The sequence below is a fragment of the Cupressus sempervirens genome, chromosome 7, assembly GCF_028749045.1.
Source record: "Cupressus sempervirens isolate cs-2001-9-10 chromosome 7, ASM2874904v1, whole genome shotgun sequence".
NCBI classification, from domain to species: Eukaryota; Viridiplantae; Streptophyta; class Pinopsida; order Cupressales; family Cupressaceae; genus Cupressus; species Cupressus sempervirens.
In genome coordinates this window covers 713,056,406-713,074,891 of record NC_143124.1, presented here as the reverse complement: position 1 = coordinate 713,074,891, position 18,486 = coordinate 713,056,406, and the positions used below count along the sequence as shown (strand labels likewise).

At 34.9% G+C, this 18,486-nt stretch overlaps 1 protein-coding gene across 1 annotated transcript; it reads right to left on the bottom strand.

Annotated features, from left to right (window-relative positions):
- Window positions 1-6,018: 6,018 nt before the first annotated feature.
- Window positions 6,019-10,264, bottom strand: LOC149549216 (AP2-like ethylene-responsive transcription factor At2g41710). Its single transcript, XM_089792635.1, has 8 exons — window positions 9,516-10,264; window positions 9,110-9,192; window positions 8,925-8,933; window positions 8,717-8,805; window positions 8,466-8,539; window positions 8,314-8,358; window positions 8,051-8,127; window positions 6,019-6,656 (listed from the first exon to the last, which is right to left on the bottom strand). The coding sequence occupies exons 1-8, from the start codon at window positions 9,647-9,649 to the stop codon at window positions 6,073-6,075; spliced, it is 1,095 nt and encodes a 364-aa protein (XP_089648761.1). The 5' UTR covers window positions 9,650-10,264; the 3' UTR covers window positions 6,019-6,072.
- Between the last annotated feature and the right edge of the window lie 8,222 nt (window positions 10,265-18,486).

Genomic DNA, 18,486 nt, shown 5'->3' with positions numbered 1-18,486 from the left:
AGTACAGCTCCCATGGCAAACCCACTCGCATCTGTCTCGATCTCAAATGGTTGATGTAAATCTGGTAAAGCCAGAACTGGTGCAGTGCTCAACTTTTCTTTTAAAGTGTCGAAAGCCTTCTGTTGCGGACCTCCCCACTGAAAAGTTACCTTAGTACTGGTTAATGCATGTAATGGTGATGCAATGTAAGAGAATTTTGCAATGAACTTCCTCCAGTATTGAACTGCACCTAAGAAACTCCTGATTTCTGTAACTGTACTTGGCTTAGGCCATTTTACAATACATTCGACCTTTGCAGGGTCTACTTTCAATTGACCATTCCCTACGACATAGCCTAAGTACACTAAGGATGTCTTTGCAAATTCGCATTTTGACATCTTTACATATAGTTTTTCTTTTCTCAGTATTTCAAATACTTTCTTTACATGAATTACATGATCATCCCAAGACTTACTAAATACAAGAATATCATCCAAATAGACTATGACAAAATCATCTATAAAGGGACGGAAGACATCATTCATGACTCTCATAAATGTAGCTGGTGCATTACAAAGCCCAAATGGCATAACCAACCACTCATAAAGTCCCTGTTTTGTCTTAAAAGCAGTTTTCCAAATATCACTTTCTGCAATTCTTATCTAATGATATCCGCTACGTAAGTCTAGCTTAGTGAAATAAATTGCATGTTTCAATTGATCAAGTAAATCATCAATTCTAGGAAGAGGGCACCTGTTCTTTACCGTTATCTTGTTCAGAGCCCTGTAGTCAATACACATTCTCCAAGTCCCATCTTTCTTTGGAACCAACACAATAGGAGAACCACAAGGAGAAGTACTAGGACGGATAACTCCTTTCTCGACCAAATCTTGAACTTGCTTCTTGATTTCTTCATTTTGTAAGACTGATAAACGGTACATGCCGATATTAGGAAGTGGTGCATCTTGCTGCAACTGAATCTCATGTTGTATCTCTCTCTTAGGAGGCAATCCTTCTGGTTCCTGAAACAAGTCATCATAAGTGGAAACAACTTTGACTATTTCAGCCTTATGTTTTGGATCACATCCCTTAAATGCCTCAGATGTTTCATCTTCTTTGGCTTTTACAAGCATCAACACAAAATTCTTACTAGAGTTGACTAACCTTTTCATTTTACCAGCATTGACTAATGCCAGATTAGTCTTAACCTTATGTGCCCATACAATGTATTCAATCTTGTCTTTAAACAAATGATATTTATTTTCCCCCCTATAAAAGATAGCTTGACGATCAAACAAATAGGGACTCCCAAGTACAAGACCACATATATCTAAAGGGACTACATCAGCTTCTACCTCATCTACAAAGTTTGCAGTGATAGCAAATCTTAACTTGCATTGTTTAGTTACCTGTAACTGTGCATCATCGCAAACCCATCCAAGAGGGTATGGTTTTGGATGAGGTGTTGTAGTCAAGTTAAGTTTTTTAACAACTTCCTCAGATATCAAATTAACTTGGGAACCCGTATCGAATAATGTATCAACCTTATTATGCTTGATAACAACTCGAATGTGAAATAATTCATTCCTTTGCTTATCATTCTTAGGAGAAGATTCTTTACTTGTACTTGCACTTATGCTAGAAGAACTTGGAGCTGATGAAAGAGATATACCTTTTCCTTTACCTTGAATCCCGGTAGCAACAATCTTTGTCTCATCTCCGGAGTCAGATCCAAGATCTTGTTGAATTACAGCAGCAGTTTTCTGTTTACCTTTGTTTCCACCATATCACTTTGGCCTCTTTTCAGGATGTAACTTCCAGCACTTAGAATCATCATGCCCTTCTTTCTTGCAATGTGAGCATGTGGGTTTCTCACCCTCTTTCTTTATTGTTGCTATCTTTTTACCCTTTCCTTTTCCTTTGGACTTTTCCTCAGACTTAGATGGCTTTTTATCAGACTTATCAATGAAAGTACCCTTACCCCTTGATTCTAAATGTGTTGCCTGGACACATACTTCATCCAAATTACAAGGATTCAAGACGAGAATAGAATGCCTTAGGTAAGAATGAAGACCACCTATATACTTGAGTAAGGTGTCCTGGGTATACAATGGGACATTTAATGAAATAGCTTTTTTGCGAAATTCATGGGTGTAATCCTGGACAGACTGGCCTTTCCCTTGCCTAAAATGTTGCCAGTTCATCATTAACAGTTGCATATGGCCTAGGGGGTAGAATTGCTTTTTTAAAGCAGTAACAAATTCTGACCAAGACAAACTAAACTTACCATGTTGTGAAGTTTCATCCCGAGACCTACTCTCCCACCAAGTTAGGGCTACACCCCCTAAACGAAGAGTGGCTAACTGAATTCGGTCAACATCATCTACAAGGTTTTGAACTCTACAGTAGACTTCTACTTGCTGAATCCAGTCATCTAGTTTCTCGGCATTTAACTCCCCACAATATTTTGGTAAGTCAAACTTTACATCCAACTTAATTCGAGGCTTATGTCCTCCTTTGAAAATATTAGAAGACTCAGAATGGGTAGAAGAAGGAGAAGAGGGGGAAGAAGGAGAAGAGGGAGAAGAAGGAGAAGATGGAGGTGCCTTTGGTGGATCACGATCAGCTCCTTTCTTTTTCCCTTTGTCCTTTCGAGCTGCACGTCTTTGCATCTTCTCTTCTCTTTCTCATACCAAAACCTCTACCATTGTCTGCAAATTCTGAAGAGTCTTCTGAATTCTCTTATCTTGAGAAGCTTGTCCACCTTCGTCTGCCATTTGTGATGACGGTTTAGTCCTTCGTTTTCCAATCTCAGGATTGTATTCCTCAAGCTTTCCTTCGCCTTTCTCAATCCTGGATCTTGTTAACATTCAAATCTGCAATACTAGTCCAACAAAAGCTCTGATACCAAATTTGATCTGATTAGGATCTAGGACTATTACAGAGGAATGCTAATTTATCACATAGAATTAATTTAAAACTTTTAACGAATCAAATTAACATAAATGAAATAAGAGAACATCAAGATTAAGCTGATAAAAGAGACAATGAGAGAAAGAAGACGCAAACAATTTGATCTCGGAGTTCATCCGTATGGACTACGTCTCCAGGTCCAACTCCAATAGGGGGACCGATCCGATTATCTCCAAAAATCATGTACAAATGTTTACAAAGTCATTCCTTTGAAGTACATCAACATCATGATGTTTCAAAGTACAGGAATAAACGCTTCAACAAATCTCCCTTACTCTCAGCACTTCAACGTTCTCTCCTTTTTCTGAATTCCCCATATATTCTCCTAACCCCCCCATTTTATACACAAAATTAGCCAAAATAAGGCTATAACAAAATGATATAAATATAAGACCCTTAATTGATCCATATTCGATTATCCTCCTTTAGCCATTTTTTTAAATTTGTCTTTATGGCAATTTAAGGGTAACAAATTAACTATATACCTTATTTAACATAAGGCTGGCGGGTTAGATAAAGGAATAATTAAAAACTGTGCTAAATATATATTAAAGCGCCAAAATAGCGCATCGGCAGTTGATCATTTTGAAAAAGGCGCCGGTCGAGGGTTCCAACCCCGCCGGCGGCTTCCTTTCTCCTCAATTTCCGGCGGGAAGGGGTTATATAAAAACTGCGCTTTATATATTTCAAACGCAATGAATGCTTCAATGGTCATCGGTGGAGTTTTAGGACTAGGAGGTCACGGGTTCGACCCCCTCGACCATCACTTATATTTTTTGAATGGCATTTTTAAATTTTTCTAAAAAATATATTTATATTTAATGCCACACCACCTTGGACTTCAATCGAGCGCCATTTTCACATACGATCTCCGTTTTTGACAAAACGAACATCGTTGGAGAGCTCTTGACGAGACCTTCGATTTGATGCCGAATTTGACCAAATTTGGAGAGTTTGATTTTTTTTTTTTTGCCTTTTTAATAGCCTCTGTATCTGAATTTGACCAACCTTTGACTGGTCGTAACTTTTGTGTACGAACTCCTTTCTCACCCGTTCAAATTGCGTTGGGTCCAAAATTTCAAGGAGTTTAATCTAATGCTGATTGTTGGAGTTTTGGAGATACTTCAATTTTGACGAAAGTATCCCCCGGATCATACACTTAGATACCATTGCTTAGGTTTTAAAAGGTGTTGAGATCTACATAATTCAAAATCATTATAGGCTTCTTTTGATAGAAAAGCTTGAAGATAAGAATTTAATCTTAGGGAAAGGGTCTAATATCTCAAATGTTTACCAAAGGTCAATGCTTTCATATGGTTTTCAACTTTAGGTCAATTCTTCATCATTATAATATCTAGAAACATGTGCTTGTTCGTTTGAATTGATATATTATTTTCCTACAAGATGAACATATTGGATAGCATCTTCTTTTAGCATTCCCCTTTGTCATTTTCCTTCACCATCTATGGTGTGTTTTTGTTGGAAATTACATGAAATTATACCCTTTTGAATCAACAATGACCCTCTACAATGCTTAAAGCCCTTAATTTATTTCAATTAGATAAGTTGTATGTATATTACTAGATATATTAATCAAGTTTAGGATAGCCAGTAAAGTTCCAATTTAGGATTATCAAATGAGTTATTGGTGGGAATCAAGAATTTTGTCGGTTTCTCAACCTTTTTCTACCTTTTCCAATAATAAGCCTCAAGATTGGCAACTCGGTACATGAGATCTCATTTTTGGGACTTATATAATTAATGTTGATGGAGCTTCAAAAGATAATCCTCAAAATGTTGGCATAAGAGGTATTTATTTTATCGTGATCCTCAAAATGTTGGCATAAGAGGTATTTATCGTGATCATAGTGATAGAGCCAAGTTTTCACTCATTGATAATTTTGGTGTTGGTTCTAATAATTGTTCAAGACCATTAAATAAGATCTTTTAGAAGCTAAGCTAAATCATTTTATTGATGTTATATTAAAATCTGACTCTTAACTTTTGATTGATTATTTTGAATGGAAGTCTTCTCAATTTTAGTTGTGGTAGTTGAACGAAGGAAAGAAAGAGAGCAAAATCATCACTCATGGTTCCAATGTTGTTAAGTGAAATCATGTAAGGGAAATCAGGTTACCGGTTTCTTAGTTAAATCAACTTCTAATTAGACCAACATTAAGGTTGATATAAGAAATAATTAGGATTTGAGAAGAGACTGTAATCTTGTGAATACTAACTATCATGCCTCTTTGGATTATTCAATCTTTTAGGTGTTATTATTTTTAAAGATGAAGACAGACATTTCTTCGGACAATGGAAGGTATAACCTTCAAGAGATCAAGTAGTTTGCCTTGTTTATGAGTTTGGAGGGTTTCTCCTATCTTATAATTATCCTTTTTTTTTTTAATTTTGAAGTGGTATGCCAGTTTTTTTTTTTTTACAAAGTGGTATGCATTGAATCTTTTTAAGCCTAATCTAAATTTGTTTAGATAGACTTTTAACTTTATGAGTTTATCATTTATTAGAAATAAAATCTTAAACCAACCCAAAAATACATTATTCAGCATATTCATTGTCATGTGTATTTCTAACTTAGAGGCAAGTGTGTCAAGCGAATGATGTCATTCTTCTGGTGGAAATCTCCATTTAACAGTGCTAAAATATATAAGAGAATTAGCACAGTACTAAGTTTTGTGAGCTCCCCAGAAAAGTATATATGAGGAAAAGTTCTAAAAACCTGTAGAATTTTTTAAAATTTACATTCATTGCTCAGGCAAAATGAGATTTAGAGATTCCTTTACATGCCATGTTTCATTGGAATGATACATAAACTGAGGGAATTATTCTACTCTTACTTGCAACTTCACATGTTATTTATTAAAAATTCAACTTCTGCATTAACAATAAATCAATCTTGAGAAGCCACGTTCTTAATGGGGAGCCACCATGATTAATTTCTGAACTAAAACTTGAAAGTGATTTGTGATGTAGAGGGCTTTGGCTTTAACCGTCCATTTCCCATAGATAATATACAAGACTGCCCTGTCACGAGAAAGAAATACCATATGCAGGAAGAAGATTCCATCCAATAGTTTTCTTAAAAAGTCTTGTTAGGTACACTCAAGTTCCCTCAATGTTATGTAAATGGGAATGCATGGTCTTGCACTCCATAGTTGTTGACATTGATGGGATTTGAGTTATTTGGACAGAGGGTTGAAAACATCCTGAGTCAATGGCTGATTCTTTGCATCCAATCTGGTGTTCATCTTGGTTGATTTGATTTTTTTGAGCTTGCTGCAATCCTAACTTTCCTAAGTCATAGCAAGCAATCTTATCTTGGTCACTAGCACTTTTCTTGGCAGATTCTTTTTGGATCATCTGTTTGAAGAGAGGAGAGTGAAACAAGATGCTCAAAGCACTTGTCCTAGCTGGTTTATGCAATTTACCATGAGAAACACCAAGAGAAGGCAGTTGGTATGGATCACATGACCTTCCTGGGCATTCTGGTGTCTCTGGTTCTTCCACATTCACAGATCTTTGATCAGAAAATGAGTGAGACTCCTCAACATGTTTGGGAGTTACATCTTGGTGCAACTTTTTAGGCTGCCACCACTTCACATATGCACTCAAGTCAATGCTAGTGACCATGCTGAATTTTCTGCTATCACCTTGAGGCATGTCATATGCTGTAGCACTGTCCTCCCCTGCATTTATAATGAAGATACTAAACTTAGTTCACAAATAAAACCAAAGTAAGGATGTATTTATGAGCCAGGACCTTAATTTAAAATAACGAGGAAACAAGAAAGTAATTATATTCATGCTTCTGGGTAAGATTGTGTGAGTTTATCAACATCGACGTTTTCAATGATCCATCATCAATTCTTTACATTCTTAGCTCTCTCCTCCTGATAATGGATCATTGAGTATGATCCGAAACGTCGATGTTGATAAACATGTTAGGAATAAGGTGTCTCAACCTTGTATAATTCCTATTATTATTTGTTCTGTAAAATGTATTTTTGCAAATAATATGTAAATGTGAGTGTACATGTCTAGTTGGCATGTTGATCACTTACATGTGTCGACATCTTGAAGTGTGTGAAGGAGATCATGGCTGAAATGGTTATGACGGATTCCTATGACGCATAAGAGCTATTTAAGGAATGAGCTATGATAGGTGTAAGAGCATCTTATGACATGAGGCCTATTTGGGCGCCCAAGAATGAGTGGTTGGTGTGTGTAAGAGAATATGCCAAAAATAGGTTGGTATGACGGATTCCCTTACACTTCTCTTGTGACCGCTATTTTTGGCGGATTCTATGACAAGCTGTCATTGTCTATTCAAAGGATGGACGCCCTTTTCTTGGTATTGGATGTACATGTGGCATTGTGCATGTTTCTTGGTGGTTGAGCCATGAAAAATGCCAAACTCTATTATGGGCATTTTGTTGGGTCTTAAGATGTTCGTAAAAGGAGTATTGCATGTTGTAATGCAATAGTGTGAGAGTGAGAGATGAGAAGATATTTGCACAGGGTTATGCTGCCAGATTTTCTCTAGAATGGAGCAAGATGTAAATCTTCATGTGAAGGCTGAAAATGTATTGTAATTTGTTGCTGAATAATACATTAGCTTGATGGTTTGGAGGGTGGGGTTTTTTACCTGGAAAGGTTTTCCCCACGTATATCTGTGTTCTCTATTCTCTCTAATTCTTCTAGTTCTATGATTGTAGAGTATTAATCTGTAGGTCGTAATGCTGCTGAATTTTGTTTAGATCGGTAAATTGCAATCACTTTCCTTTAAGGTTTTAATTGTGGGAAATCAACTATGTCTGTTTCCGCTTTTATGGCATAGTAGTATGCACTTGTATTTGCTGATTAGAAGTTGTACAAGGAACTATTGTATACAGGATGTGCATACTGATCTCAGATGAATAAGTGGGATGCTCTCATTTCCCTTCAAAACACACACAACATCTTACCTAGAAGCATGAATATAATATCATGGATAGTGGAAATCTGTTATCGTTAAGAAAATAAATTGCAAACAATTTTATTACATGTAAATTTTTCCATACAAAAGCTTAAGAGATCTTACAGTAATTCCCAATGTTCAAGTATTCATTCCCAATACTTTGGTCAAACCTTGCATCCCACCTATTTTTTTGTGATGGCCTGAACAAGATCCAGGAGCATATGTCAAACAATCAATCAAGAAAATGTGAATACTCAATTCTGAATTACTAATTGAAGAGTTTTTATTGGACATCACTAATATCATTGAGCATTGTGGTCTGAATCTCCATTTATAAATTAGATGCGTGAGTGCGTGTCATATTGGTGTATGGCAAGCCTTCCTACCTGGTTCGACATTTGGACATGCCTCTTGAGAAACCACTACTTTTCCTGCAATGCAATGGCACCGTCCAAAAAGTCACATTTTCTGAAATATGTTATAATGTAAGCAAACAATGTTTTGCAACTACCTCCAGCAAATAATGCTTTGCCACTACCTTCTCAGAGAAGCGAGATACTCTTCTCTTGAGATATTCTGCATCTCATCAATATCCCTTGCATAATCGCTAACCTGCTCAAGGCTCCACAAGAAAACAGGAATTGCAGAAAACACTCTGATATAGCTAGATATGAAGCAGCATGAGAAAAATATAAAGAAATCTCAGTGGTGTGAAAAGACACAAGTTTGCTAAACCTAAAGCCATAACATTACATTCAATCCACACCAATTTAAAAATGCAATACTTACAGGAAAATTGATGAGGGTTCCAGGCCCCCAATACTTCAGGGCAGCGAGATCATAAGCTCTTGCTGCAGCTTCCTCCTCATCATAAGCTCCTGTAGGACAATAGCCAATCACCATTAAACTTTTGCACCAAAATATCTAAAATTTCATCATCACATTTAGGCCTAAAACATCTCGGATCAAAGATGAAAGAGCATTGGATAGTACTTACCTAGATAGACTGAATAAATAATATTGAGTTTCCGATGATGCCCAAAGCATGCAAGCAAAACATGAATGCAAAGATCAACCATTAGAAGCTTTCCTTATAAATAAAAAGCTAAAAATGCCAACAATTTGAACCTGATTGAATGCAGGAAAGAAATGTATTGAAAACAACAATTATCTAATCCTTACCCTGCTTGCCCTTCTTGTTCTGGTTATGATTCCAAGTGCTTTTGTCCCACAGATGAGCTTCATACCGACCAGTCCATCTATGCCTGGAAAAGTTCAAACAAAACCCATTGACCTTAAATGCAAACTATACAAATCTATAGGCATACCAGCACTAAATGCATTCCAATGTTCAAAAATTATCTAGCCGTAAGCTATGAACTTCATACAACAATGCACATTGTAAACATAAAACCCCAAAATTTATAGCTAGCTAGAAAATTCTACCCGTTTGCTGAGCGGATGAAAAAACACCCAGTTCTTTTCCCAATCTAGAAATTTTTTCGAACAACTTTTTTTTTTCCAAAAGCAGTGTAAAGCAACAAAGTTTGAAGGGCATTTTTGAAATAAAGCAGAATCCATGACCAACCTGGTGACTCCTCTGTATATTGAACTCCTCTTTCCCGCAACAGAAGGTGGCATTTTACTGATCCGCTCCTTTGCAGTGGAGCCTCTGCTTCTCTTTACTCTTTTTCGCATATCATTATTGGCTTCCCCTGCCATCTTCAACAAAGCTATTGCTTCTCCTTCCCATCAGTCTTTCACACACCTCCTTTTAAATCAATCATTAAATCCTCTTCGTCCACTTTTTACTGTTAACAGGGGTCCCCTGAATTACCCTTTTTTCATGCCCTCTCCTTCCCATAGTAAAGCTGTCCCTCACCCACAGAACAAGTCACTGTTGAGCAGTGGGGGACAACTATAAGGAAGAAAATCAATAGAGCAGGTGAAATTTTCCTTTTATTCAAATAAGTGCCTAATATATCATCGTAGGCTTCTGAAAGCAAAAATGTATTCTCCTCGCCCTAATTTGTATGAATAGAATTGACTGTCCAAAACCCAATTGTACTTTCTTCTAAACTACGGCTAAATTTTCATTGTAGTCGAAATGGGTACCTAATATATCACCATCGTAGGCTTCTGAAAACAAAAATGTATTCTCGTCGCCCTAAATTGTATGAATAGGATTGACTGTCCAAAACCCAATGGTACTTTCTTCTAAACTACGGCTTAATTTTCATCGTATTCGAAATGGGTACCTATTATATCACCGTCGTAGGCTTCTGAAAGCAAAAATGTATTCTCATTGCCCTAATTTGTATGAATATGATTGACTGTACAAAACCCCAACTGTACTTTCTTCTAAACTAGGGCAAAACTTGTCCCAGCCATGAGTGGAAGGTTCGCCAGTGATCTTGCTTGATTGGATTCATCCATGCACGAGGAATTCATTGATGTACGTTGCATGGCAGACGACCAAGAGATCCCCGAGGAAAAAAGTTGATAACCCAGGTCATAGCTCGTTATTTTGTCTCCAACGGCTATCACAACAGCCATGTGTTTTCCAGCCCTAGTCATACTCACCATGGTCCACCTCCCTCTTCTTCCAATACATAGCTGGAAACATTTTACCAAGATGCATTAGTATGAGGGAACAAAGTCACTTTTCCATAAACCTAGGGCAATCAAATAATTGCAAACAATAATTATTTTAATTAAAATTAGGTAGAGTTTGGATTTAAAATATAGGTATTTACAGTTTATATTGTTTTTGGATTATATTGTGTTCTTTTTCACATCAAAGTTGTAAATCACATTCTATGATCTCTTATTCGGAAAAAACACACACTCAAATTCAATAAATGTTGATCATGATCTATTGTTCAAATAATTAAACACGAATCCAAAAATGGTGACTATAAAGTGTGATATGAAGCATTGATGCAAGAAAAATAAACACAATCAAATAGAATCAATAACAAGAAAAGTTGGGATTTCATTGTTGTCACTAGTATAAATAAATATTGAAAATTAAATTGAAAATAATGTTTCTATGATATAAAAAAATTATTATATTAGATGTCAAGAAACTTCAAGAAACAACATTTGTCAAAGAAATTTAATTCTTGAACTTTATTGGGGTCATGTGTTCTTGGAACTAGTGGAATTTTGGGAGACATTTTGGCTCCTCGTCTTCTTGATGTGATAGCTATGGTTGTTTAGGAATCTTTTTGTATTTACTTTTGAATTATTTATTATAATTTTTTCTTTTTGTTAAAAATATATATAATAGATATCAAGAAATTATTTACCTTTATTTTGGATGTTTTGTAAAAGATCTTTTAATGAAATAATCACAATATGTCATTCAAGATTGAATCAACAAATTTAGAAGTGCTCTTCTCAACAAAAATAATCCTTTAATTTATGAATTTGATCTTAATAATTTATACAATTTGCAACATGTTGGTCTTGCATCCCTATTATTTAAATGTTATAAGGATTGATAGCATACAAATAAGTTTAGGAGTTTATTGAATCATAAGGGTTAACTTCTATATCAAACCCCTAGTAGGCTAACTTTATTATTCTATGTAAAGACTTTGAAACAACAAACAAGCATGAGAGTTATACTACATGCCTTAGAAATAAAATCATAACATGATCATTTTAATAACTCTTAGATTGCCTTCTTTATTTCTATATGATTTAAGATAAATTGGCATCTTTACATACAACTAAGCATACAAATCAACATAACATTATGGTGAAGAAACTACTAAAATCAATAACATAATCGAAAATATTGGAATGCGTTGTCAAGAACCCATGGAATACAAGGATAAAATATGCATTAAATTTTATTTTATGTTAACAAGTTACATAACATCAACATTAAGTAACTAAGTGAATCACTTAAGCATCTAAGCCTAAAACATAACTCGGGGGACATGATATACATCTCATGTTCACACACACAATCAAAAGTCTTACAGCACTTCCAAATATATCCAAGCTACTAAACATATGTTAGAAATAGAGAATATTAAGAGGGGAGCGAATCAGTATTTTACAAACTTTAGCCCAAAAGTGGATATTGTTAATTGCCTTATAATTTACATATGAAAGTAAACAAACAATGTTGAACAGTAAACATAACCATGCAATAAGAGAACTCATAACACCATGTTTTGTCAACTCGGGAAACTTGGGCCAAGGGAAAACCTCGATGGGGATGGTACCCACAAAATGATCCACTAAAAAAAAAATATGGTTAAGGATGTTGACCCTGTTTCGAGTCTATTACATATATATAGTGTCTTGGTCCTTGCTAGAGGGTTAGGCCCTGTTAAAAGCCTCAACCCTATTAGGAGTTGTTCCAACCCTGTTAGGAGTTGATATACACAATTACAAAATGTATGCAAGATGAGCCCACTGCCCAAACATGCAATTATACAATGCAATACTTTACACAAAAGAGATATATACAAAAATCTCTTTACAATGTTGATATCTTCAATATCTGATCTTTCCTTTGTTGCTCTTCACATACCTCTGATCATACATCATAATTTGCATCATATATAGTTCACATATGAGTTCGCATACCACTCACCACATTCTTGTACTTTGTGTATCATCATCTTTCCTTTATACCTTTACATTTTATAAAATTGTCCAATCAGCCTTCAAGCATTCACACACTTGGCAAAATGAAAAACTAATTATTGTTCTCTTAGGGTTAACATCTAAGATGTCGTCCCTAATTAGTCAAGTAATTATTTCATAAATAAAGTAATTCCTTAACTCATAATCCACACTTTTTTATACTTTGTTCTACCTGCACATTGTCTTTACTAGTATTTAATTCATAACTTATTCTGTACTATATGTATTGACTTGCACACTTACATACCTCATCTAGACACTATGTACTATACGTACCCAACTATGCAAGTGTTAATAATATCTCTGTCATCCATACATATCAAAACTATCTCTATTGTGTTGGATAACTATTTGATACTTAAACAATTTTCCTTGTCTAACTGTGTGGAATTTGTATATGTACATGGTATCTTCTTTACACAAGGTATATGTTGCCATAAATGACAACACTAATACTATTCCAACTTACCCTACTTAGCCATTTTGCCAACAATCTCCCCCTTTGGCATTTATGGCAACATATGGGAAAATTGGCTAAGTCCCAAAATGTCGTTCAAAAACTTTTACAAAACTTAGCCGTTGCAAAGTTTACAAAACTTCAAAATATGTGGATCATTACCTTTATGTAGATGCTTAAAATCATCCCAAAATACTATATTAATTTATTAATATTTCCCTTAACATTATAATCGATTATTTATTAATTAAATTATATTTGTCATTTTTTTTACTTATTTAATTAAATAGGTTAACTTCCCTAATGTATTTAAATTTAATTTGAATACTTCCCCCTAATGTGTTAAATTTATTTAATGCATAGTGCTCCATAAATTCTCTTTTAAATAAATTCCAATTTATTTATTTTCCCTCCACTTTATTAAATTCTATAATCCTATGATTAAATTAATATTATATTTAAGTTAATCCTAATCTCATTTAAAACCTGGCCTACCACACATCACTCTCATCCTTCTAAGTCTACCCACTAGTTAATCTCACTTTATTATCCTAAATACCCTCTTAAACATCTTTTAGTCCCTAAGTGGTTGTTCACACATGTGAGCAACTCAAAGCCCAAGAAGCCCCCCTTTCATTAATTACTCCAAAAGCCTCTTACACCCTTGTCCCCCGTTCTTTTATCCAAGGTTGCTCAAACATGTGTGAGCACACCTTGGGCCATCTTAATTATAAAAGACTTATGTTGACTTTTGCATGGCTTGTCCCCTTAGCCCATGTGTCTCCCTTGTGGCACCTCTATGGATGCTACATAGATGCCACCTCCTCAAGGTCTCCCTCAAGCCTATAAATAGAGCCCTTGTCTCAAGCATTTTTAATCTCCTCCATTGCATTGTTATCATGTTAGTATGGTGTTAGAGTTTTCAGAGATTTTCGTGCTTAATCTTTAGTAGTTGTTTGCATTGTTTCAATCCTTAGTTCTTGCATAGTTTCATGGTAGCATACTTTTGTTAGTTTACCTTATTGCATCTCATTTCCACGTTCAAATCCTTTAAAATCCTTTTAGGTTATCTTACTCATAGCCATTTCTTCAAGGTATTCTACATACATCTTAGTATAGATTCATAGTTGTGCTCTTGCATTCATTTGAACGATTTTGAAGGGATTCATTCATAGTTATGTTTGAGAATAGCACATCCACATCTCATTATCAACAAGGCCTCTTCTCGGTGCCCTTGTTGAGTTGCTCCAAGGTTGCATGGGAACTCTTGTGTTTCGGTTGCATTAAGTTTTAAAATTCAAGTGGAATTAGTTGTATTTTTATTTACCTCAATCTTTGATATACATGTGCAGCTAATGTTTGTTTGTTTACACGTGCTTCTAAAAGGCTAGGTTTTCATGCATACATTTTGGCATGCTCGGTGGGACCCACGTCCCTTTTTCACACTTAAATTTGATTAAAAACTCAAAATTTTATGGAAAAATTGCACACTATCATCTCTGTTAGGATGCAATGTCTTCTGCGAAGATGCTTCGTCATCTCCACGAAACCTTGTCTCCACAGTTTGGCATCTCTGCCAACGATAGACTCAATAACCACATGAAAGTGCAAATTTTGTTTTATCATCTCTGTAATTTTGATGTGTCTACAGATTTACCTCTGTCATCTACGTCTTCACAATTTTATGTTTTGTCATCTACATTGTGGGCGGCTAAAAGTCCCTAGTTTCATTTGATTGTCGTCTCTGCATATTTATGTTTTGTCATCTGCGTTGTGGGTGGCTAAAAGTCCATAGTTTCAATTGACAGTTGTCTCTGCTTATGTTAGCGTCTATGAGTTTTGTTGTTTTTGAATCTCTCCTGTCATTAGCAATCTGAAAGTGTAAGTATCAGGTATATTGTACTTGGTTATTTTTTGTCTACATTTTGGTCATCTTGAAGTTTTGTTGTCTACGCCTGCATTCTATCATCTTAGATTTTATTTTTTTAAACGAAAGTATAAAATAAAAATTGACTTTTAGTGGTTTTGTAGGATATGGGCTATTCTAAGTTTATTTACATATATAAAAAAAAACAAAAAAAGTTAAAATAATTTTTTCCATGGTCAAGCATTCATTTTGGGGATTCTGGTGATGCTAATCAAGTTGATTGTTTGCAACTTTACAAATTGGAGCGTTCTAGAAACAACTAATCATGTGTCTTGCAAGATTTCCTTAAAGTTTTGTTTTTTTGGGAATAAACTTGAATGCTTAAACACTTGTCTTGGGATGTTTGTTGCAATTAATTTGGTAAATCCAACACACTCTTGAGTGTCTTAAAGCTAAAGCAATTCAAATTAAATCTTGAAAGCCCTAAAGAAATTCATAAATATTTTTTGAAATGAATGCTTAGAAGTCAAATACACTCTTGAATGCATAAAGGTCAAAGAACAAGGTTATGATACACATTTCAATTTGGATTTAAAATGAATCTCACCAAATCTTGAATGCTTAAGGGACAAAGAAGATTTCTATGAAACATTTGGACTTGGTGCTTAAAATGAACACTCGCTCAAATTTTTTATATCCCTTTTGAATTTTATATGTTGACGTTGATCAATTTGTTTTTTTTAAAAACTCTCAGTTTCTTATATTGATGGCATTGTCAAGTTGGAAAGAACATTGTATGCTATAAACATGAGTGTCTTCAAAAATAGATTACTAAACCTAAAGTTTCATTGAGAAAAAACAAGTGTCTTTTAAACCCAAAACCACTTACGTATTCACTCCTTTCATACCTTTGGGTGATCTTGAGTGCACAAGAAATAAGTGGTCTTTTTTACACTTTTTTTGGGAGGTCTGCTTGAGGATTTAATCACCCCTTGGGATGACCTTAATTGTAGTGTTCTGGCAAAGTATAAATATTGAGAGGTGAATCGAAAGATACCTCTCTTGGAAGTAAAATATTGTTACACTTGGCTAAGTCCCAAAGAATTTTAAACCTTTGAGAAGTGAAGGTGGAGATTTGAGTTACCATCTCCTCCTGGTTGTCTGGCATTATTTTCTTTCATCTTCATATTTGGGCCTCATGTACCTTGTGTATATCAAGGACATCCCTAGTTGAGCTTGTATATCTCAATTAAAACCTTATAGGATTGTTGGTGTGTTCAACGTTCTTAAGTGTTCAAAACCCTCCCATTTGAAGGGGACACACCATCTAAACTTTTCTTGTATATATTTCATTGTATGCTTTGCATGTTATATTTCAAAAAAAATCAAAACCAACATAAAACTTTCAAAATCCAAAAACATTTCAAAAAAAAAAAAAAGCTCTTGTTTTCCACATCACTTCTTCTATTCATCCATTTCATGACACTCTTCAAAATATCAACCCTCCTAATCATTTCCTCATTTTTTTAATCATTCAATCAAATCCCTAATCTTTATCCTAGTCATGATTCATAATACACATCAAGATCCAATTCCCTCATTCAATGATTCATCCTTATGATTCTTAATCCAATCTCTCGTCAATTTCATTCCTTTCTAATCAATCCATTTACATCTTCATCCAAAATCAATCTTTCTAATTTCATCTATTCAAATCTTCTTCTAATTCAATTTTCAAAAAAATCTTCCACTTTGGACATGGGAGCACCATCATAAACCTTGGACTTTAATCCTAGCTATCTTGATTGACTCAAATCATTATCATCAATCGTCTTTCTCTTTCATCAAGATTCAATCCAATCTTTAGGAAGAAAGATTTATACAACATGTGATACTAGACCTTCATCCTTAGCAAACATTATCATAGTTACATTCTCTCACTTGGGATCATTTGTCCATCACCAAGTATTGAGTCATCTATCTTGTATCTTATTCCAACTTGGTATCATTTTTCCATCTCCAAGTGGAAGATGATATCATCATTTAAATCCAGCATCTACTTGTTTGCAATATCATAAGGTCTTTAACTACATCAAGGTTATTGAAAACCTTCATCGAATATAAAATTAAATCAAACCAAATTCAATCCAAATCAAATTAGAACAAAGTCCAAAATTGCTCCTAGTCCTAAGATCATATTTCATCCATCATCAAATATTTCATCACTCTTCATCTAAGCTCCATGGATAAGAATTATCTTAACCAAATGGTTGAAGATCTTCAAAGGCAATTTGGAGTTATAATTCCTATTCATGCTACATACCAAATCAATCCTCAAAATTTCATGTCTAATCCTAATCCATCTCACATTTCTTATTCTACTACCTTTGACAAGGGAAATCCACCTCATTATCCTTTATCCACATTTGATTTGCCTCATAGCCCACATAATTCCTCAAACATAAATTACATTGCCCAAGAATTTGAGGAACTCAAGAATTATGTCTTTGGCCTATCAAATAGGGGTAAAAAGAATAAATCTACCTTCCAAGACATATTTCCTCTTCTCCCATGCTTCCAAGTCCATCATCCAACCCAAATCCTCCATGTAATTCTCCATAATTTGAGCTTAATGTCCAAAAACATCATCTCAATCCCCTACCTAATGCCCAATCGCCACACAATCCTAATCCTCCAAAATCAACATCACTCCCACCATGTAATAAGTATGTATTTATCCCACAATCATTGGTAGAAAGCTTGTCTAAATACAAAACTAAAAATAAAGTGATCCAATCACCTAATGTCATTTCAAGATCTTTCTCTAAAGCATGCCATTATGGATTCCTCCTCTCCTTTAGATCCAAGCAATTCCCCATCTCATTATTCCCTTATCCCTCTTAATCCATCTCATGATCCCCTTCCTAATCAAGATCAAGACATTCCATGTACCACACACAGTATTGATTCCCCTCCATCGGATGACTTAGCATCCATTGATCTTCCACTTCATGAAGATTTTCCTTCCACTTCATCCACTAAGATTCCTCCATATCAAGATCTAATGACTCCATCTCATGGTTCCATTCCCTCCACTCCATTCTATGATTCTACTCTATCTCATCATCCAATCATTCCTTCCATTTTACACATGATGTTGTTATATGTCAAGATCAAAGTACCCTTCATTTGCATTTCATGATCCTAATCCATCCCAAGATCCTATTATCCCTCATGATCTTAATCATCCACATGATTCTATCATACCTATCCAATCCACTCGTGAACTCTATATACATGGACTCGCATCTTGTATTGAAAAAAAATAAGTATCCTATTGAAGAAATAATGTCTCAAGATGTTGGTACACCTTTAACCCCTTCCAAATCTAAAATTCCTCCATCCAAACCTAAATATTCCCATCATACATATTCCAAGTCCGTTTTGGGCCCTTATATCCATATTCTAATTTCTTACATATATTCATTGACCATATCCATGTTTTCCACTTCATCCTATCATATACCTATTAAAGATTAAAAAAAGGCAGACTTTATTGAATTCCTT

Excerpts from the sequence above, each read along its gene's own strand:
- LOC149549216 (XM_089792635.1), bottom strand. The coding sequence starts at position 9,649 with ATGGCAGGGGAAGCCAATAATGATATGCGAAAAAGAGTAAAGAGAAGC. Across the intron at positions 8,359-8,465 it reads TATCTCGCTTCTCTGAGAAG|GAAAAGTAGTGGTTTCTCAA; the intron begins GTAGTGGCAAAG and ends ATTGCATTGCAG. Across the intron at positions 8,128-8,313 it reads ATGTCCAAATGTCGAACCAG|GCCATCACAAAAAAATAGGT; the intron begins GTAGGAAGGCTT and ends GATCTTGTTCAG.